This window comes from Lontra canadensis, unplaced genomic scaffold (genome assembly GCF_010015895.1).
Source record: "Lontra canadensis isolate GAN:19392208 unplaced genomic scaffold, GSC_riverotter_1.0 scaffold4, whole genome shotgun sequence".
NCBI lineage: Eukaryota > Metazoa > Chordata > Mammalia > Carnivora > Mustelidae > Lontra > Lontra canadensis.
The window spans coordinates 19,361,199-19,384,288 of NW_022630998.1; the positions used below are offsets into that span (position 1 = coordinate 19,361,199).

Below are 23,090 nucleotides of genomic sequence, written 5' to 3' on the forward strand. Positions count from 1 at the left end.
TTCATAGGAAAGATTGTTATTGTCATTTTTTAAATGACTTGTATTTGTTATATATTGTGTCAGCAGTTAGGCCAAAATTTAGCAGCTTAAGAGTATTTATTATCTCACCATGACTATGGGTCAGGAATCCACATGTAGCTTCTTTTGGTTCCTCTGGTTCAGGATCTCTCACAAAGCTATATTCAAGGTATGAGTAGAGCTGCAGTCATCTTAGGGCTAGACTGGGGTAGGATTAGCTTCTCAGCTCACTTACAGAGCTATCAACAGGACCCAGTTCCATACTGCTGTTGGCCAGAGACATCAGTTCTTTGGTCATACGAGTCTCTCCACAGGAAAGTTACAACATGGCAGCTGGCTTCCCTCAGAAAGAGAGAGAGCGCATGCACAATCAAGACAGAAGACACAGTCTTTCTGTAACCTAATCTTGAAAGTGGCATCCCATCATTTTGGCTGTGTTCTTTTTTTTTTTTAAGTCAATGAATTGAGCCCATACTCAAGGGGAGGGGATTACATATGGGCATGAATACCACAAAGCAGGAATCATTGGGGGCCATTTTAAAGATTGCCTACCATATGAATTAATATGTATTTTTATACATTTCTTATTATTAATTTCTAATAAGGTATTATCAATAGATACAAATCACATAAACAAAAGCTATTTGGGGTCCTCAGTAATTTGTAAGAGTGCAAATAGGTTTTGAGACCAAAAACTTAGAGAACTGCTTTTCTCATAAGACAAATATTGGCTTTCCACATGGTAGAGATAAAGAGCATTATTCAAGAGTTGATAATTCATGTCTTACTTTTATTATCATTCATAATTGTAAATTCTTTTCCCCAAAATGATAGTATTTATAATAGCATTATAGATACACAAATGCATAGTGAAATATAGTGGCCTCTACCACAAGTAAATATCCAGTAGGTGTAGTATCAAGACTTATAAGTACTGTATGTACTGTATATTTATCAATACCAAGAATACTTCATTTACAAATTTTAGTAATGCTTATAACAATGATAATACTTATATACAATATATTAAGTGCTTAGATTGTGAGTACTCAATAATTGATTTTATTTTATTATTTTTATTATTATTTATTTATTATTTATAAATATAAATTATATATTTATTATTGTTTATCAGCAAGTATTTGGGAAACTCTGAACAAAGAATAGTACTAGAGTTAGAGATATATGAAGTTCCTAGCAAGATTAATAATTTAAGCCAATATTCAGATGTGATTGCCATGACACATAATTTAATGATAGAATGAATAAAGTACAAGACTTTGGGGTGTGGAGAAAGAATAGAAAGAAGGAAGACAAGACATGGAGAATAACCAGAAATAAAATACAAAACTGTCTTATGAAAGAAAAAGAAGGCTATGTTAAGAAATACGGACTATTAATAGCATCAGATACTATAAAGCTCAAAAAGAATGAAGACTGAAAAAGGCTTAGATTTGGTGATGAGAGTTTAAAGAAAATCTCCCAGAGGGCCAGAATGCACATCTAAATATGAAGTAAGAAAGCTGAGACAATAAAGGGAAAAGAAAATTTTGGTTGGTAACAAAAGAAGGTTGCAAGATCTAAGGAACAGAAAATCTAAATACGTGTCTTCCTACTGTTTACTACTTTCAGCACTGAAGAATTTTATGGACAGCCTGTATTCTTTATGCAAACCAGGAAGGGCCAATTTTGAATTATATTTGTTATAATTTTAAAACAGAATATCTTAATAAACTAAATTTTAAAATTTTGTTTGGACTAAGAATTTTTCTATTTTTTTTTCTTGACAATATGTTATATCTAGATCCTTGATTTTTTTCCCCTGTACTAAGTGCCCCTAATATCTGGTTTGATCCTGGAAAAATTACAGTTACAAAAATATACAATGACCATCTGTGATAATGTTGGACAATCGCTAAGGTTAAACAAAATTTTGGAGATCTCTGTTTCAACTCCTTTACTTTACTGATTCATCTATTTGAGCCAAGAGATTGTAGTTCTTACAGACAGCCAGATCAAGCCTGGCACTAATATCCCAGGATCTTTTGACTTCTAATCCTGGGGTATCTTATTGACATCATATGATGCTACATTACTTTTGACAGTATTTTCCTAAATTATTACTGGTGTGTTTTTTAAGAAGATTTTATTTATTTATTTAAAAGGGAGAGAGGGCATGCTCATGAGTGGGTGTGGGGGTAGGGACAGAGGGAGAGGGAGAAGCCGATCCCTACTAAGCAAGGAGCCCCACGCAGAGCTCAATCCCAGAACCCTGGGATCACGACCTCAGGGACAGGCAGAGGCTTCACCCACTGAGCCACCCAGGTGCCCCTACTGGTGTGATTTTAACAGAAATTTGATATTTTGGAAGAGAGGGTTTGAGGGTGAAGAAACCTCTGAATAACAAGGGATAGTGGCTTGACAAAAATTAAAAGGTGTTTACCTTTTAGGATTAAATTTTTCTGCTCCCTGGTGCTATTCTTGGGCTTCCTAAAACCATCATCCCTTTTCTTCAAAATGATGTATGGCAAGACCTTGTGTCTTGGGGCTTCGTTTTCATCACAAACAAATCAACCACATTCTGCACCACTTGCTCTTCTCCACAGGCAAAACTCCAAACCGCTAGGGCCAGAGGATCTCCGATTTGAGGCAGGAGTGCCATTCTCCGTACCGACATTTGAGTCTCAGGTGCCAGGACACTAAGCATGTCCAAAGTTGGAGAGTGAGTTGGAGATGCCAAGACTCCCCCTCTGCGCCTGCGCCGCATCTGGGACCTTCGAGAAGTTCTGAATACCACCATGCCACCACGCAACTCGGGAGCTTCTCTGTGCCTGGAGCCCAGTGTCTGTCCCAGGCTCCGCTGGCGACGCTCGGCTTCGCGCAGGACGTGTTGACGTCGCACGTGATGGCACGTTCCGCGAGGTCTGCGAGGAGTAGCGCAGAGGCTCATGGTTACACGTGATTGGAAGTGGGAGTAGTTGGACCTTTAGGCCGCTGGTCTTTCATTTCCGGGTGGGAGGCAGCTGGTGGAGGCGGAGGCTGCAGCCCAGAAGGCCAGGAGGGGCTTGGGGGAGATAGCGACTCAGCGCGGACGGCAAGGAGGCAGCCTGCACCTGGCATCTGCACCTGCACCTGCGTGACATGCACGGCAGCCTCCTCCGGACTGGACACCTCCTGGAGAGCAGGTGGAGGTGAGGACAGCCCTCAGGGCCATTAGCATTCCGTAGTCTCTAACCCCCCGCTAGTCTCTGCGGAGGGCAGCTTTGTTTATTGAAAGGAAAAGGGATGCTTCTTACTATTTTTTAAACTGGGGAAGGATGGAACTTGAATCAAGAGATTGTGAGTTTGGGCGAAATTATACCATTACCTAGAAAGTAAACTTTATGTAGAAGATAAAGATATTTAGTTAGTTAGTTTGTTTTTGAAGTACTGATTTTGCCCCTAAACACTGAGCAGTGGCTATTCGAAGTGGTATACCCCCTCGACATCTCAGGTCCTTTTCATTTTCTCATGGGAGTTCTTCCTTAACGCTTATAGTAACCCAGTCTTATCTGCATATTGATGTATTTCATTTCCAGTATAGCACTTATTAGTACATGGGATGACCTCATTTATTTGCTTGTTTATAGTATTTTCTTATGCAAAGTCAAGGAGAGCTGTGATCCAATCTGTTTTATTATCATCTCCAGCTTTTATCACAGTGCCTGATGTTTGTTAATTAGAAGAAATCTTTTATGACTCTTTGGCCACCCAAAGCCGGTGCCCTGCCTCTTGCTTGCAAGGAACAACATCCTGTATATTTCTGTCTTATTGCATTTATATTTTATCATAATCGTCCCTGAATATGTCTGTGTTATACTGTGTGCTCCTTTATTTAGAATATGGGCTTTCTGGGCACCTGTGTGGCTCAGTGGTTTAAGCCTCTGCCTTCGGCTCAGGTCATAGTCTCAGGGTCCTTGGGCTCTCTGCTCAGCAGGGAGCCTGCTTCCCCCCCCCCCCTCCGCCTGCCTCTCTGCCTCCTTGTGATCTCTCTCTCTCTGTCAAATAAATAAATAAAATCTTAAAAAAAAAAAAAAGAATAAGGACTTTCTTTGTTCATTTTTTTAACCCAGGTGCCTGGGATGAAATGGACTCTCAGATTTTGCTTGAAAAGGTGAAAGCTATCCATAATAGAATTCTTTTTTTTTTTTTTAAGATTTTATTTATTTATTTGTCAGAGAGAGAGAGAGAGAGAGAGAGTGAGCACAGGCAGATAGAGTGACAGGCAGAGGCAGAGGGAGAAGCAGGCTCCCTGCTGAGCAAGGAGCCCCATGTGGGACTCTGTCCCAGGACTCTGGGATCATGACCTGAGCCGAAGGCAGCCGCTTAACCAACTGAGCCACCCAGGCGTCCCCCATAATAGAATTCTGATAATCTCTATCTTTTCTACACTTCTTAGACTATCTCAGAATATTTCTCCTCTTGATGGTGTTTTTGCCCTGATATTGAAAGCCACTCACTCTAACTGAAGAAAGTAATATGTGTGGTGAAAGAATTAAAAATTTGGGATACAGAAAATAGGTAAGAGTCTTTGTTCTATCATTTGCTGGTTTGCAGATACTCTGTAAAGTTTTCAGATCCTGGCTTATCATTTGTAGATTGAGATAGTAATACTTACATATGGCCTATGTAACCATTCTATCTCTTTGTATAGAATGAAAAATAAAATCTGGCTTTAATACACCTCTTTAAAAGAAAAAAACAAAGAGTTCTCCACTTTCCCATCCTCTGCCTACATAACACATATTGGACATATTTAGTTTTGAGGTTTATTGAAACTTACTTATTCATGTAAAAAATGATTGAAAACCACAAATTAGGCAGATACAATTTAAATCATTGGTCAGAAAGACCTTATTTTAAATTAAGAGCATTATTACTTATATAAATGTTATATATAATCTTCATAATTTAGGACGGTGGGCAACTTTAGTCTTTTAACATGTAAGAATTATTTGTGTATAAAATAGCTTAGAAATACCTAAGAGGATTGCTTGGTACTGGCTGAAAATAAATGTAGTCTCATGGCGAGTTTACATATATTCACACTTGGTGAATTAAGTCTTGTCTGGGCTCCACTTCAAAGACATGTCATCAACTTGCTGTTAAAGTTTTGGGTCAGAATAAAAAGTAGATTGCATCACTTACTGTATTCATTTTTGGCACTGTTGAGTGAACATAATTTTCTTTTCTATAATTATGTAGAATTACATGGAATAACTAGTTATCTTTTTTTTTTTTTTTTTTTTTTTTTTTAGATTTTATTTTTTTATTTATTTGACAGAGAGAGATCACAAGTAGATGGAGAGGCAGGCAGAGAGAGGGGGCGGGGGGGGGGGAAAGCAGGCTCCCTGCTGAGCAGAGAGCCCGATGCGGGACTCGATCCCAGGACCCTGAGATCATGACCCGAGCCGAAGGCAGCGGCTCAACCCACTGAGCCACCCAGGCGCCCGGAATAACTAGTTATCTTTTTCATTATGCTTGAACATTATTGGTTTGGCCAGAGAGATCTTAACATAAGTATCTGTACATTCTATGACCCTAAGGGAAGGGACTAAAATACCCAATCTCTATTGGTTCCTGCAAAAGTTACTGCAGAAGTAAATAAGTCTAAGACTTGTAACCAAAGGCCATAAAAAACATGGATTGTGAATACTTAAATGTATTTAATATGTATTTCTTTGCTTTTCTTGACATGCTACAATTAAGATTGCCTGTTTCGAGGTGGAAGAATCTATCAGAAGATACGCAGCTGCTCAAAAACCCTTACTGACAGTGATGACTACAAACTTGAGGAACAATATGTAAGAAAAGAATGATTTTAATTGTAAACCATAGATTTATAATGAAGTTTGCAAAGGCTAAAATAAGATCTACTTTTCAATCAGAGGAGTATGTAATATATGTAATTTTTTCAATTGTTAATAGAGAATGTAGTTGTGAAACACTCACCTTAAATTTGAGCAAACTGCTAGTGAACAAGATAGCTTTTCTAGGTATAGAAAATAGCAATAAGTAGTTTGATTCTGTTCCACTGTATGCAAGCTCCAACAGAGTAAGGCTTTTGTCTGTTTTGCTCACCCACTGCTGAGCAGCAATAGCACCTAGTACGTGCTCAATAAATAGTAATGAGTGAAAGAAATCCCCTTACTGTTATTACTAGAATAGCTATTGATGGTAATTCTTCACAGAAGTTGTTATGGAAATTTGCTCATCAGGTTATTTCATTTTATTGCCTTGATTAAATATTGAGAAATCACATATAAATTGTTGTAAGGTATAAATAATTATGGGACATTGATATTTGTACACATGATTAAGTTTTAGAAAAACTACATTACCATTACGTTTGCAATTGTCATATGCCCTTGGTCCAATTCAACGTCTTTGTCCCACCCTATTTTGAATTTTATGTTTATTGTTCCCTTTCTTTTTCTTTATAGTTTTACCACACATATCTGTGCTCCTAATATATTGCTGAGTTTTGAATATTTTTGAACTTTATATAAATGAATCTAGCTGTTTTTTCTGTATGTTTTCCTCATTCAAAATTAATTACATTCCTAAGAGTTATTCATGATATTGCGTGTAGTTGTAATTTATTCATTTTTACTGCTGTATAGTAACAATTATGGATATTTATTTATTTATTTATTCCATAGTTAATAGATGTTGGAGTTGCTTACATTTTCTTCATTCTACAATTATCATCTTCATTCTACAAAATATCAAAGGAATTATATGCTATCAACAAGTACACATTCTTTTCCAGGAATGCAAAGATGATTCCAATATCAGGAAAGCTAATGCTGAATTTCTCATATCAACACACTGAGGGGGGAAAAAAGTGATCATGCCCATAGATTATGAGATGGAAGTTGATAAAATTCAACAACCATTCCCAGTAAGAAAGAACAAAACCAGAAGGGGCATAGAAATATGATAAAGATTGTTTAGAATAACACTTGTTATTGGTTTTTTGGTAAGCAGGAAAATATTGAAGATGTTTTAATTGAAAACAGGAACAAGCTAGGTGTCCCTTTATAATCATTGTTACTCAACATTATTTTTGGAAGTCCTAGTGAATGCAGTTAAATAAGATAATAAAATAATTGGTATGGACATGGAAAAAGAAAGATTAAATTATTTTTTGCCCCTTGATGACAGTGAAAACATGGAAAATCTAAGAGATTAATGGAATAACTGAGCTGGGGAGCAGGGGATGAGGAACTCCACTAGAAATAATAGAATAAAAAAGAAGAGTAGCAGAGACTTTCCTTAACAGAAAACAAAACATACTACAAAGTCAGTATAATCAAATTAGTATTATAATGACATAGAAATAGATCAGTAGACCAGAAGAGAAAGTCCAGCAATAGTTCTCAATATATGTGTATGTGGTAGTAGTGGTATTTCGTATCAGTGAGAACAATAGTTTAATCAGTAATACCAAAACAACTGGATAGTCAGATGGAAGGAAACCATAACCTATTAAAAATGAAGCAAAGATGAATTAAAATTTTTAAAAATTAATTTATAAAGAAAGAAAACTGAAGAAAATTTGGGAGACTATGTCTAATTTAGGGCCTGAAAAAACGTCATTGACAGGAAAACCATAAGTTTTATAAAGAAAAATAGTTTAATTTGACTATATAAATATTGAAAAATAAAAAATCCTTTCTTGAATATAAATTTTATTTTTTAAGATAATTTACTTTTAATTTATAAAGGTATTGGATTTTCACTGCAGTTCGAGAAGTACTGATGTAAGTTGTGCGTTGCCTATATTTCTGAGAAACTAGAAGATACATTTAAAGTTAGATTAAGTTGGAACATTTTTGGCTATAGTATGTCATAGATGATATGTACTTAAACTTGCATGATTTTAGGAGACACAGAATATCTGTTCATCCTATAAATAATAATGCTGTATTAACCACTGCATTAGTATGATAATGGCTGATTGCTTTGAGACCAGCGGGAGTCCCTTTAAACTGGCCTCTGTGTTTGTTTATTTATTTATTTTTTTTTTATTTTTTTGACAGAGAGAGAAACAGTCGAAGAGGGAACATGAGCAGGAGGAGTGGTAGAGGGAGAAGCAGGCCTCTTGCTGATCAGGGAGCCCGACACAGGGCTCGACCTCAGGACCCTGGCATCATGACCCAAGCCAAAGGCAGACACCCAAATGACTGAGCCACCCAGGCGCTCCTTCTGTGTTCTTTTAATGAGATTCCATTAATATTCAAAAACTGTTTTCCTTTTTGGCTTGAGATCTCCCTGGTTCATCTTGTACTTCTCCTGCCCCAGACCTGGTATCAGCTGTTTATTCAAGGAGTCCTAGTTCATTGTAGTGAGGAATGATATTAAAGCCCAGATTCTAGGTACTAGGAGTATTCTTTTCTACAGGATTGGCAATGTTTCTAGCCATTCCAGTCTGTACACCAAGAAAAAATGCATTTTTAACGATCATTTTCAATTGTTTACCATTACAGTGTTTTACTTTGTTCTTTGATTTTCTGATTAGGTCTTTTTATTCTCTTATACTGAAATCCTTGATTCTTAATGTTATTAACTCAAAAATGTGTTTATCCTGCACTATAAGGAAAATAATTTCAAATAACAAAACTAATAATAATAGTACCAAGAAAATGACTGAATGAAATTTAAAATGTCGTGTTTAGTTCTTTTTGTCCTTGCAGTGTTCTGAACTGTGTTCTAAAGTCACTGGAATAAATAATTTCTATGTGTTATAAAAAAATTTGATATACAGCTATTTTTTTCAATTTGGGGGATTAGTTTTTAAAAATAAGTATTTTGAAAGTTTTTATGTGTATATTCTTTTGATCTCTACTGCTTTAGATATTTTCATTTACTTTACCCACACATTTGTCACTACTGCACCCATTAATGTGCTACACTTTTATTTTCTATTCTCAGATATACAGTATAATTGACTGCAGTTAATCTACCCAGCATTATTTACCAAAAAAAGCAGAAAGGGAAGTCAAAAAAATGTTCTCATCATTTCTGTTTTCTATTTCTTAATGATTGAGATCATATTAAAATAATTGTTTCAGTTAATTAGGACATGTCACATGATCTAGTATTCACTATAATGGGTAAAATAAATAAAAATGTAGTGCTTTGTATATGGGAAAGCATGTTCTTCCCATAATGTGTGATAAACATGTGTGTATGTGTAATATGTCTTATGTGTCCTGTATTTACATGTCAGTTGGTTGACTCCATGGTGAATTTGTTAATGGTAAAATTTTTCATCCTACCTGAGATGTAAATAATAGATTTAATTATATTCATTCAGTAAATATTCATTATAATGCTGAAAAATTATAAAAGTACATAAAAGCACCGTCCTGGTTTGGGGACTATAGCCTTGAGCTAACCAAAGACCCTGAACTCATGGAGCTGATATTGTGATAGGGAAACAGATCACAAATAAGTCTGACCTTCTCAGCTTCCTACCATCTAACCAGTCTCAGCAATTCCCACAATTGTGCAGTAATGCTAACGTTGCATTCTGTCTCCTATATGTCTTGCCACTTTTTAATAATCATTTGAAGACTTCCATTGGGCTTGCCAAGGCTATATAAATGGGACCCAACTGAAAGTTTAGAATATAATTAATGTCCTAGCACATTTCAAATGATTAAAGTTAAAAACATCTTGTTTATACACAAGCTGCTTCAAATTCTTACTATAATGAGAAAGTCTATACAATTTCTCTTGTGACCCAGGATTTCCCAAGCTTGGTCAATTTATGATTACAAGAGGGATCACAAGAATAATAGTAACCTGTACTTCGCTGGCTTTGCCCCACCTGCAGAGCTTCCAATCTCTCCAAAGGCTTGAATCTGCTCCCTTCCTTCCAAACATTTTTGGGTATTCCCAAAGAGCATCTAATTATTAAGAACAAATCTGGTCAGCTGCCTTGCAGGTAGCCTCTGCTTGGCACTTGTAACTACTTCTGTGGATATCACTATGTCTCCCTTGGGCACTGCTTCTGTTTTGGCTCTGTTCTGGACACTGCATCCTCACAATAAGGACCACTGCTAATGCAAAGACACAAAGAGCCAAAGATCTTTGGCAAAGTCATCCTGAAAATGCCTCCTTCCCCTCCTTTTTTTTTTTTTTTTCCTGTGGGAGCAGTACACTAACTGTACAGCTAATTTGTGAGTACTGCCTTAGGAAAGCTTAGTAAGACTGTTTAAGGTGTCTCTTTTCATTCCATCTACTCTGAATCCCTATTGAATGTGAGACTAAGGATAGATCTGAGTGACATACACCATCCTATGCTCAAAATCACTCTTCTCCCAAGATAATTAAGGCATTATTACTTGACTGGCTTTGTCAGAGCTGGCCAATGTAATTAAATCTGGGTTCTCTCCCAGAAGGATCCTGCAGTCTTGTATATACAAGACTGTTAAAGGCTCAGACAGGTCCTCAGATGTTGGACAACTGATGCAGCAGACTGATAAAAAAACCATATATATATATATATATATATATATATAATTGAGGATTTTTCAAATTGGGATATATTCCCAGGATGATGGTTGGTATGGGTAATAATAATGTATTGGTATTGTTTGATATTTTCAGACTGCTTTCAAAACATTCTTACCTCTCAGCGTTAGTTACTATGAGAATTAAGAGATAAGTGGGGTAACCTAGCTCATAGCACAGTGTTAAATTAATTAAGTAAGGAGGCCATTAGACTGAGGTGGCTCCAATTCTTTAGCAGCCTACAGAAGCAAACCAAAACCTAAGCCTGTAAATGCCTCAAGATTATGCGGTCTATACCTAAGGACGACCCGTCACAGTCAACTAGGCTTTCCTAAAGAATGCAACCCCCTGAGCTATACCCAATCAAATAATTTTCTTGCTTTGCTTCCATGTCTTCCGTATAAAAGCCTTGCCTTTAGCTACAGTCTGTGGCGTGCTTCTAATCACTCTGGTTTGGTGATGCCTGATGCAAATAAATTTTTGTTCAAATAAACTCTTAAAAGTTTTAATGTCCCTCAGTTTATCCTTTAACAACAGTTAACTAGTACATATTTGGCCTTCAGTAAGTGCCAGTACCCTTCCTTCAGATAATGATTTTTAAAATTACTTTGAGGGGCACCTGGGTGGCTCGGTCGAAACTGTTTCGGCTCAGGTCATGATTTCAGGGTCCTGGGATCTTGTCCCAGTCATGCTCAGTGGGAAGTCTACATATAGATTCTCTCTCTCTCTCTCTCTATCCCCCTGCTCACACGTGCTCTCTCTCAAATAAATCATCAATCTTAAAAAATTATTTTGACATTATTAAGCACTTACCACCAACTGAGATGTACATAGTCTCAGAGCATGCTGTGAGCTGGAGGAACTTAGCACTGGAACTGACAGAACTAATCCACTTGTGAGTTGGCACCCAAAGGAGGTGGCTTCCAGTCCAAATCCTTGACTGGGCCAAGGATGAATCTTAAAGTTGTTCTTTTTTTTTTTTTTTTTTTTTTTAAAGATTTTATTTATTTTATTTCCCAGAGAGAGATCACAAGCAGGCAGAGAGGCAGGCAGAGAGAGAGACAGAGGAGGAAGCAGGCTCCCCGCTGAGCAGAGAGCCCGATGCGGGGCTCGATCCCAGGACCCTGAGATCATGACCTGAGCCGAAGGCAGAGGCTTAACCCACTGAGCCACCCAGGCGCCCAAAGAAGTTGTTCTTGAGACTTGACATATTACTTGAAATCGGAAGTATAGGTCCGTATCATTTGCATTTGAAGTAGGTTTGAGGGAAGGATCCAGTTAGGATGGTTATCAGGATTCTAGCCAGTTGTGTGCAAAATCAAAACAGGCTGAAACCCATGTGAACAGGGAAAACTCAGTATTGACTTTTCACCCAAATTTTGCAAACTTTCTCAAAGCAAAGTAGCTGTTGTAGGTAGGGGCACCAGAATGGCTCAGTCGTTTAGGAGTCTGCCTTCAGCTCTGGTTATGATCTCAGGGTCCTGGGATGGAACCCTGGGTCCAGCTCCCTGCTCAGTGGAGAGCCTGCTTTTCCTTCTCCCTTTTCCCCCACCCTGCTCACTCTCTCTCTCTCTCTCTCTAGCTCTCATTCTGTTTCAAATAAATAAATAAAATCTTTTAAAAGCAAAGTAGCTGTTGTATATTTACCAATGGCTGACATTTATCGAACATATCTGGTCTGTTAAATCCTGTCACCTTTTGAAAAGTAAAATTTAGGTTAAGAAATTTGCCCAAGATTACACAGCCTAGTAGGTAGGTAAGTGATAGAGTTGGAATTCAAATCGGAGTCTGACTGAGTCCCAGAACTCTTTATATTCTAATTAAGCTTCTATTGCTTTCACTTACAGTGTGTAAAATGTTCATTTTCTTCCAAGCTTTGTGCAAATCAGAGATTCTCTTCTTTCTGTATTAAAGCCTTTTAAATATAAATAAATTTGAAGGGCTGTTACAAAATTTGGAGGTATTTGTAACCTTTTCCAGCTAATTTTTGTAAGTATGGAGCCCTGTATTATGAGCTATAAAGAATAACATTATAGGGGCGCCTGGGTGGCTCAGTGGGTTGAGCCGCTGCCTTCGGCTCAGGTCATGATCTCGGGGTCCTGGGATTGAGTCCCGCATCGGGCTCTCTGCTCAGCAGGGAGCCTGCTTCCCTCTCTCTCTCTCTGCCTGCCTCTCTGTCTACTGTGATCTCTCTCTGTCAAATAAATAAATAAAATCTTTAAAAAAAAAAAAAAGAATAACATTATAGCTAAAGAAGATAACCATTAACATTATTTATTTTGTCTAACTTTATTACCTGAAATAACATAAGATACATAAGGATATGGGTATAATTAAATTAAGTCAAACCTGTAATATGATCAGATACGGCCACAAATATAAAATAAGTGTGGCAGGGTGGGATTTCTTGAAATCTCATGACCCTCTGTCTTTTTTTCATCATTCGTCTCTCAAGCAGAGTCATTGAGAAAGCAAAGACAAAAAGAAATTTGTTAACATGACACCGAGTCTGGTTATGTTCTAGGTGTGGACAATATTAGCATGAGAACCTGTTTTTTTCTTTTAGATTTGTTAATTTCATAAGATACTGAGGAAGGTGAGAGCTAATAAAAAGAGAAAAAAAACTGGATGAAACCAATTGGGAACTAGGATAGACATCAGGAGATGGGCAGTTGGGTGAAAAGAACATAGGGGTGTCAGTGAGAGTGGAGAACAGGGAAGAAGACCAATGAGAGAAGGGACAGCCAACTCTTCCTATGGGGTAAATTCTGATAGGCACATATCGTAATAGGACAAATAAAGGGTTACATTTCTTACAGACTTTCATCATTGTCTAATAAATTTTCTTTCTGGCAGTGGATTGCAGTTTCAACACATTAAGAGTATAATTATCTTAAACATTAGGGTCATGATGGAGGGAAGCATGTTCTTCTAATGTTAAGTGAAGTGTTTGTGGTGCGGTGAAGAGTGTTCTCAGACAAATTAGGACTAAAGGCAAACTGAAGGTGGGGATCTGGCGGGCTTCACATGATAGAGAAGTTTTCTAATGGACATTGTTCTCTTTCCAAGACAGCTCCAATGAACAAACCTCTAGCACCCACAGCTTATGCTTGCTAAAGACAGTGGTCTAGATACAATCAGATGTAAAGTCTTCAAATTAAAATGGGATTTGTGTTAATCAACTCTGAATTCATCCACACTAAAATATTAACTAGGTATTCAATCAAATCCACATGATATGAAGTTCTTCCTATATTTGATAAATGGAAAAGAGTGAAGTAGGATAATACTAGGAGGGGAAAAGATGAGGAAGAGGTGGAAGAGGAAGGAGGAGGAGGAAGCGGATTTTAGATTTTATAATTTTGCCTGTGGTTGACCTAGTGATCTTTATTTGAGTGAAGGAAAACAGTCTGTTCAGAAGTCTTTCTGAAATAACTGCTGGTTTTCTTTTCTTCTTGGCATCATATGTGAAGCATTTCTTTTAAACCATATGCCAACTCTTTTCAAAGGGAGCTTTGTTCTCAGGTGATCCATTAATTGAGGTATCATTGTAGAAGTTGGGGCAAAATTCCACATAATGCAGAACTCCTTAGTATGGTTTATTTTTCTTTCTCCTTTCTCCTCCCCTTACGCCTTCAAACACATTTCTTCCTCTTCTCACTGCCAGAGTGATTTCAGAAGATTCTGTAACAAGCACTCAGAGTCCCATTGTGCAGTAACAAAGAATTCTGTCAATGAGCTGTAGGTTCTGTCCTTGCCTGCTTTCCTGGGTGGAAGGGTACCTTCATCCCTCACTAATGGCAGAGTAGGACAAGTGTTGCCCTGGCCTGCAAACTTTCCAAGCACTAGGAACCCAAGCAAGAATTTGTCATGCCAATCAAACCTGTTGGGTGGATATGTGGGCAGGTGTTGAAGAACTTTTCTGGAAGAAGTATATGTAATCTTGTTGTAAAGGGGATATGGGTGTGGGATACAATGGGGAATAACGTCCCCTAGGGTTTACTTGCTTTCCCAGGCACTTACAAAGTGGACCCAGCATCCCAGGTTCTTTTGAATTATGGTTAGGTGATGATTTTTGCTAAGCTCTTTTGTCCCCCTAATTTCTCTTTGTTTCAGTGGAAGGGATCCAGAAAGTCATCATGGACCTTATGGATGAGTTTAAAGATGAATTCCCTACCATCCTAAGATTATCACAGTCTAATCAGGTAATGCGATTTCATAACTTTGAAAAGGATTATAAAAAGTACATTGTATTTTTAATATCCATTATTTAATGCTTGACTTTGAGATCAGTGCCTGAGGCTTAGGAAGAAATTAATTTTGCCTCAGAAGAACAATTTCAAATCTTACTGGGTGGGTCTATGAAAAGCAGAGAGATGGACAAAGAAATGAGGTAGATAAATTAAGTTTAAAGAAAATCACCGTGCTGTTAGATTGGAAATGTGGAGCTCTCTCATAGCCACAATAGTAATGTATGTGGTTTGCTACATTTGCTTAAGATTTGCTTAATATTTAAAAATAAAAAGATTTGCTTAATATAAAATCAGGAAAACACCTAGATGTATTTTAACTAAAATCTATGGCAATTAAATCACTGGAAAAAAATAACTGACATAAATTATAATAATGGAAAGACAAATGTGGTATGAGTGTATGTTTTCATGCGGAAGAAAACACATTAAACAAAGCATATGTGCATATGTTTTATATAATGTTTGTTCCCAAAAGGATTTGAGGCAGATAAAATATTGGGAATGAAAGAGGGAATAGGTAAAGAATTCTGAGACATTTGATCAGGAAAAAGTAATATCTTGTAACCTAATTTACTTTAAAGTACACAGCTCTTAATGGAAAAGTATATTTAATCATCTAGACCACAGTTGGAATAGAATATGTTGTAAAGTTACATGGTACAGTAAGTAATAATTTCCTCATCCAGATATCAGAGTTTTGGCAATGTCAAACATGAGGAACATAGCCAAAACCTGGAAGTAAACAAAAAAGCTCTCTGAGTAACACAGTAATCACAGAGTCTATATATTTTATTCCAAAGGAGAAATATTAGAGCCACTTTTAACCATTCATCCAAACAACCAGGCATCAAACATTTACGAAATACTTTGCTATTGTTTGGGACTGGGGAGAGGGAATAGAGAGAAAAGACAGGATGCTTTCAGCCAATTAGCTTAATGTAATCAAGACAGAACTGTAAACAACTAATTGTTTTTAGAATATGGTAAGAGGTAAATCCAACTTAGAGGAATGAATTGCTCTAGCTAGGATGGTCAGAGAACGCTTTTTGGAGGAAGGATGCTTAAATTGGGTTTCAGAGAATGAATATGAATTTTCTAATTAAAAAAGAGATAGGATAAGTGTACAGGAGCAGAGGAAGCAGTGTCAGGATAAAAAGTGTGAAACAGCGTAGCATGTTCCCAGAATATCACGTAAATATGAACGAATGGCATGAGCCTTGAGTCTAGACTTAGGGGAAGGCTGATACTGAAGTGTAGATAACTGGATACCTAGTGGTAAGATGGCATCCCAATGGTGGTCCACTAAGTAGGATAGAATGAGGCTTAAAAGCTCCAGACCTCAAACCAGATTTTATAAATCTGTATCTTAGACTCGGTGTCTAATTGCTTCCCCCTATTTCATTCCCCCAGTTTTAGTATAAAGTCTTTTTAACTGTTGGAGATTTTTCTTGAGTATGCACTGGAGTGTTAGAGAAGGAATGGGCCGGTGACCGTGCTTGATCTAGGATGTAAAATGGCTAAGACTGGCACAGTCTGGAAAGCCCTGTTTCCCCTTCAAGACTGTGATTCTTTCACCATTGGCAACATTAAAGGAACTGGGTTTAATAATGTAAGAAGTTGCAATTTTCTTTGTAATTGTCTTCATCTCTTCCTACCCCCTGAATAGCCTCATTATCATTAGAGCAGCAAATTTGGTTTAATAGTGAAATGGGTTGATACTCCGATCCCAAAGAAAGAACTCTGAGTTCCTCTTTCCAACTCATTGAAGTTATTTACTTACAAGAACTTTACCTCATTCAGAGAATAATATAAACATAGTTACTTTATTTCTCATTTTCAACACACTCACATTGTTCTTTTTCCACCCTGACATTGGCAAGAAATCCAAGTTCTTAGGGGGTATTGTAACAGAGTGAAGTTACTTGTACTTCAAAAATAAATCATTCAGAAAACAATGCTAATACTCCAATAACGAAATTATTTTTAAAAGGTTGGATTGTAAATGCTACAAATCTGATTATTTTGGAGATGATCCATAATTCCCAAACATACTGAAAGGAGTGGTTTTAAGAATACTTAGAGGATTTTAATTAATTGGATTGGATTTTAAATCTCTAAATTTCATAATTAGTATTTAAAACTTTTTAAGAAGTTGTAGGCATTTATTTATTTAGGAAAAGGCCATCTTGTTGTCCAGAAACAAACAAAAGATTGGTGGGAGTAATGGTGGGATTTTTATAGAGGGATATATCCAGAATAATGGTTATTAAATAGTTCTTCATGACTAATGATTTTGAAGGAAATTTTCTTCCTGGGACTGAGGGAAGTTAATTTTAGAGTCTTGGTTTGAGGTCATGGCTTCTGACGTCATGTACTTCCCAGTCCAACACAGACCCCAGTACCATCAGTATCCACTTCCTTTAGCAAAAAAGTGATTTTTAAAGGTTTTCATTTGCAAGTTACAAATGATTTCCATATGAGGATTTAAAAGTATTAAGCTTTTACATTTGAACAAATGAAAAAATGTATTTTACAATTACGAAACTAAAAAGTTTAAATTTAGAAGATCTTTACTTGAATGCGAGAAATCTTTTGTGGTAAATAAGGTCAATTTTTGTGGTTTTAATTATGAAAAGTAATTATGTGTTTTATTCTGTAATTATGTTGCAATTAACCTTATACTATAAAATTAGGAGTTGCGGGATGCCTCGATGGCTCACTCAGTTAAGCATCTGTCTTTGGCTCAGGGATCAAGTCCCACATTGGGCTCCTCACCCAGTGGGGAGTCTTCTTCCTCTGCCTGCTGCTCCTCCTGCTTGTGCTCTCTCTCCTTCTCTCTGACAAATGTATAAAATCTTTAAAATAAGATAAAATAAAATACGGAGTTGTAAGCAGAACATATTAGAATCCATACAAAACTTTGGATTTTTATAACTGTATATATACTTTTCTGAATTCTCTTGGCTTCTTCTTCTTCTTTTTTTTTTTAACATGTAGGACTAAACTCTTGAGGCTGCACCAGTGACGTCTGGAAATTACTCTTATTGGTATAGAATTTCTAAATATGATGAGAATAGGACTGTGTTCTGTAATTCAGTTATATTTTTGTTTTTGGTGAGTTGTTTCTAGTGGGGCACCAACATAATTGTGAAAGTTACAGAGCACATTGTACACTGAAAACTTTCAGGGTGGTTTCTAATTTAATATTTGGTATATTTCTCTGTTTCTCCATGTTAACTTGTTTTATTTTCTGATACTCTTCATTCATTCATTCAACAAATATTTATAGAGTACCCTACTATGCACCAGACCCTATTCTAGATACTGGGGAAAGATCAGTGATCCAAATAGATATAAAACACTGTTGTCATAGAACTTACATCCTAGCCAAGTAAGAAAACAAGAAACAAGGAAAATAAACTATATATTATGTTAATAGTAGGTCTTAAGAAAAAGAAGAAATTTAGAAGAGATATGAAATAAGGGTAGGGACAAGGAGAACAATTGACCATTAAGGTAGGGTGACCAAGAGGGTCTTAGTGAGAAAGTAATTCTTGAATTAAGACTTGAGGGAAGCAAGGGAGTAAACCTCAGTATCTTGAAGAATCAAATGGCATAGTAGCTAGTGCTAAATCCCTGAGGTTAGAGTATATTTAACAAGCTCAACAAATAGTGAGGAGGAAAAGGAGAGAAAAAGACAATGAGGTTAGGGAGGTAAAGAAAAGACAACTCTTGGGGCACCTGGGTGGCTCAGTGGGTTAAGCCTCTGCCTTCGGCTCAGGTCATGATCTCGGGGTCCTGGGATCGAGCCCCGCATCGGGCTCTCTGCTCAGCAGGGAGTTTGCTTCCTCCTCCCTCTCTGCCTGCCTCTCTGCCTGCTTGTGATCTCTGTCTGTCAAATAAATAAATAAAATCTTAAAAAAAAAAAAAAAGAAAAGACAACTCTTGTAGGGCTTTGCAGACCACTGTTTGTAATTTGGCTTTTACACTGAGTGCAGTAGGAAGCCACTAGAACAGCAGAGCAGAAAAGCAGGATAGGATCTAAGTTTTATTTGTATCTCTTTTGCGGAGGCATTGAGGAATAGAATGAACATAGACGAGGACAGAAGCAGAAAGACCCTTGAGGAGGCTAATTTACTGATCTGGAAAAGAGATGGTATATAAATGCAGTGGACTGAGTGTTGGTATTGGAGGTAGTGAGAAGTGGTCAAATTCTAGGACTGTTCAGAGAAAGAATTAAATAAGATTTGCTGACAGGCTGGTTTTTTGGATGTAGAGTAGTAAAAAGCTGATGTAATAGAAATTGGAGTTCAGCATTAAAACTGCTGATGATAGAGAGATGGGTATGTCTCTAAAAAAAAAAGAAAATAGGAAAGCAGGATATATTCGAAGAATGGGGCTCAAATAGTGAAATTTGGAGCAGGATTCTTGAAACAATCTGATTAATTGATACTGGGTTTCTTGTAGTAAATCATCATTGTCTTTGTGTGTCTCTGAGATGGAGGTGGCGGCGGGGGGAGTGGAATTTCTTTTCTCACATTCGGTAACATACTCAGGTGATAATGATGACAAGAAGAATCATGTAAACTTGCACATTTTGCAGCCAATTCCAGTATGCTTAGGACAAGAGTCAAAACAAGATAAACCAGGGGAAAGAAATGGGTACTTCTTCTTTTGGGGTCAGCATTTAAATTTAGACACATGGCTTGGTAGAAAAATATGTAACATACATAGTAGACAAAGGGAAAAGCTGATAGCTCAAAAAAAGGGGGAAAAAACCCCTTTTATTTAACAAATTTTCTACCAGAGCCTATTTCAAAAATTCACTGAAGGCAAGAGTGAATTAGAATCATCACTATAAACTGGTGACTAATTTTTTTTTTTAAAGAGGAAAATCTCATTCTGCATCTCCAGGACTGTATGTAGCTTCTCCTCTGTTGTTTCCTTTCTAGTCTCAGAGCCTCCCCCCCACCCCGCCCCCCCCCACACAAAACTACTTTACATGCACCTCAGGGTCTAGATTTGGTTTCTAATACTGTTCTGAAAAGCAGTAATGGTCTTCTAGGGAACAAGTTGATTATATGTTTTATGTTAGGAAAATAAAGATGGTCAGAAATATTTTGTTGCTAGAGGAAATAATTCTTTCAGAGATTCAGAGGTATCTATGAAAGTACTGAAAAAGGAGAGTATTTTAAAAACCATGAAGGTAGAGGTACCTGAATGGCTCAGTCGGTTAAGCGTTTGCCTTTGGCTCAGGTCATGATCCCAGAGTCGTGGGATAGAGTTCCACAGTGGGCTTCCTGCTCAGCGGGAGTCTGCTTCTCCCACTCTCTCTGCCTGCCGCTTCCCCTGCTTGTGCTATCTCTCTCTCTCTCTGTCAAATAAATAAGTAAAATCTTAAAAAAAAAAAAAACCATAAAGGGAAGCACAGTCATCAAATTGTAATGATTTCAGCATTAAAAGGAAACAAAGATGATGTTAACTAGGAACAAGTTGAGTCTGTTGGAAAAAGCTATGAATTTATGACAATTCTAAAATGAGAAATACAATATAAAGTGCACTGACATGTTATTATAATGCACACCTGAATTTTTAAAAATATTGTTTATCATAAATGCTATATTTTTGTCAACACAAGTTATATGATCCTACAGGAAGGTTTTGATTCATGGATTATCAAATACAAATAGGCTTATTTCTCTACACAGGTAAATATTTAGAAAGACAATCTTGTAAAAGAGGGGAAGGTTCAGTGGATCAATCTAGTATAGTGTTTGGGGAAATGAATCAAGATTAGTTAACAGAAATACCTGAGTAAAGTCAGTGAATCCAGGCAAACAAGTACGGATCACCAAGATTTTGTAAAGACACAAAACAAGGAGAGGGAAATTTCATAAAGTTAGTGCTTCATCTGCAAAAATGAAGAATCCTTAAAACACTGAATGACTGTGTAGACAAAATTTCAGCGTGGTGGAACTGTCCACATCTCACTCTTGTTCGCTTTGGCAATATGGCCCTCACCTTTTGACTGTAAATTATGAGAGAAAACACAGTAAGCTAAATCAGAAGTAAAACCAAACATTCTAGCTGCTCCAATTTCAGGAGGAGTTGGGAGGTCAGATCGGTGAAGCAAAGTATAAGATCACAAGAGAAATTGAATCTGTGTGTAGGAGCTCTGGATAGTGCAGATCATTGTGGTTTCTCTCACCAGTGTGCTGGAAACCAAGATACAGTATCAAGTGATTGCACCCGTGTCTTATTTTGCTTGTTTTACGTACCACGTAACTGCTTTTAGGGGTCGCTCTGCTCTAAATTGGCTTGGAATTGCCACAATTCTAGCAGCCCACAGCTCCAATGGCCTTCTCCTGTTCGTATTGACTAGGAGGGCTGAGACCAAAGGTGGGATAATGGGACTTTTTCAGTCACGTTAACAGATGAAATCATAATGTGACACCAGGCGCTGCAGATGTACATCCTCATTGACAGACTAGTACAATTTTGGGTGATCTCCAGTCACAAAGGCTAAAACGGTAAGAGAAGCACTGAACTTCAATGACAAAAACAGCGATAATAAAATTATATCTTCAGGATGATGGCTGAGGCATTTAAAGGCCATACACAGTACATTAGCTCTTAATGCAACTATATGTTGCTCATTGTAGGCCAAAACAATCCATCTAAAAGATGTTTTGTACTTATACATATATTTGGATTCAATAAATAGAGACTCGAAGTTGCTTATTTGTGTTATAAACCATTAGTCCCCCCCGCCAAGTCATATATGAAAAAGCCAGAATAGCCCATAAAATTGCTTAAATGAATAATGGCAACTATCCTTGCTGTTGCCTGGAATGCAGTCTGACCACATTATAAGTAATTTCTCTGCGGTTCACTGTCTGGTACAGCAAGGAAGGATCTACATGTCATATGTTTTGCTAATGCTACAAATTTTTTCTGTCAGAATGCTCACAAGTTTTGAAGTTTTTAGAAATGAAAGTTCCTTAAGCTTGTTAATTAGTATATAGGGGATTTGTTTTATTTTTTTTTAAATTGTACCATGCATTATGTATGAATGCTTTAATCATTTACATTTTTAAAATAAACAGGAAATATTTGTAACAGTTTTGAATAAGGATATTTAATGTTTGAATAATTCAAACATTGAGTAATATTTGAATAAGAACTGCTTACTTTTGAAAGTGCTCTTTAAAAAAAAAAATCAATGCAAAAATAAACCCAGAGAGAAAAATGAAAATTTTAGGTCTTTTGGCTAGTAACTTAAATTCTGGATATTTATGCTGAGGCAAAAATCCTACATTTATTCAAAGATTTTAGGTACATGGGGGGTGGGATATAATTACTGGACACTGAATGTGCATAGGCCCATGCATAATGTGCAGTTAGGTCGTACTTGGTCTCAGTCTGGAGTAGGTTGTAATAATTCATGCGAGAATCACACATCAGTCACTTTTTAGAGGCTTATTTTCCAGAAAAGAGAACCCATGCAGAAAACGTCCAGAATCAGAATGGCTGTCGCCTTAGCAAGGATCAACCGAGGAACATTGATTCAAGGATTAAACACCATATCCAGATCCTCCAAATCAGTGGCCAAACTTCTGCATCCCCAGCTTGCTTGTAGACTTCTAGAGTTAAGGGACATATCACATCGTTTGCTGAGGGAAGTTAATGCACCAAAACAACCTCTCTATAACGTGCAGGTGAGCTCATATTAACATTTGCACAAGATACAGCCTCTTTTTTAAGAAACTGTTTTGAAATAGCAAGATTTGAAAATGTAGCTCATTTGGTTATCTTAGATATGAGACAAGAATAGTTGGATAAGAAATGAATGGTTTGGTCTTTTTTCAATATAGTATATATATTCTGATTTAAATAAATATGAAAGAGGTGGTAATGTGGGCTTTTTTTCCCTACTTGTTTATTTGATTGAGCTTTATGAAACTAAATTTCAAATGATTCAACCTAAATATCAGCATACAGATTACTTATGTCAAACTTATGTCAAACCTAAAAGAAATCCCGTAAGCCTTAAAAATGATTGTTTTGTTCTTCCCCCCCCATAACTTTGCTGTGTTTCCAAGACAATCTTTATTCGACTTAACATATTTGAATATATTCAACCATAAACTCATTTTGGTAGATCCACCAACATCCAGTGTATTTCAAATTACAGGTTCTACATTGTTTTATTGAGGCTCTGTTATATTTTGTTAAGGGCAACAGCTCTTAAAACTT

At 36.9% G+C, this 23,090-nt stretch overlaps 1 protein-coding gene across 7 annotated transcripts in view; it reads left to right on the forward strand.

Moving 5' to 3' along the window:
* Positions 1-2,895: 2,895 nt before the first annotated feature.
* Positions 2,896-23,090, forward strand: part of SPATA9 (spermatogenesis associated 9) — a 34,283-nt gene continuing 14,088 nt past the window's right edge. The window contains exons 1-5 of one of the 7 annotated variants that reach the window (XM_032846201.1): positions 2,896-3,209; positions 4,457-4,578; positions 5,767-5,861; positions 14,698-14,786; positions 22,325-22,552. In XM_032846201.1, the coding sequence (XP_032702092.1) occupies positions 14,721-14,786; positions 22,325-22,552 (294 nt within the window). In that variant the 5' untranslated portion in view covers positions 2,896-3,209; positions 4,457-4,578; positions 5,767-5,861; positions 14,698-14,720. Of the gene's footprint in view, positions 3,210-4,456; positions 4,579-5,766; positions 5,862-13,323; positions 13,343-14,332; positions 14,519-14,697; positions 14,787-22,324; positions 22,553-23,090 lie in introns of those variants that run through there. The other 6 variants (XM_032846210.1, XM_032846196.1, XM_032846164.1 and 3 more) reach the window with 6 other exon arrangements.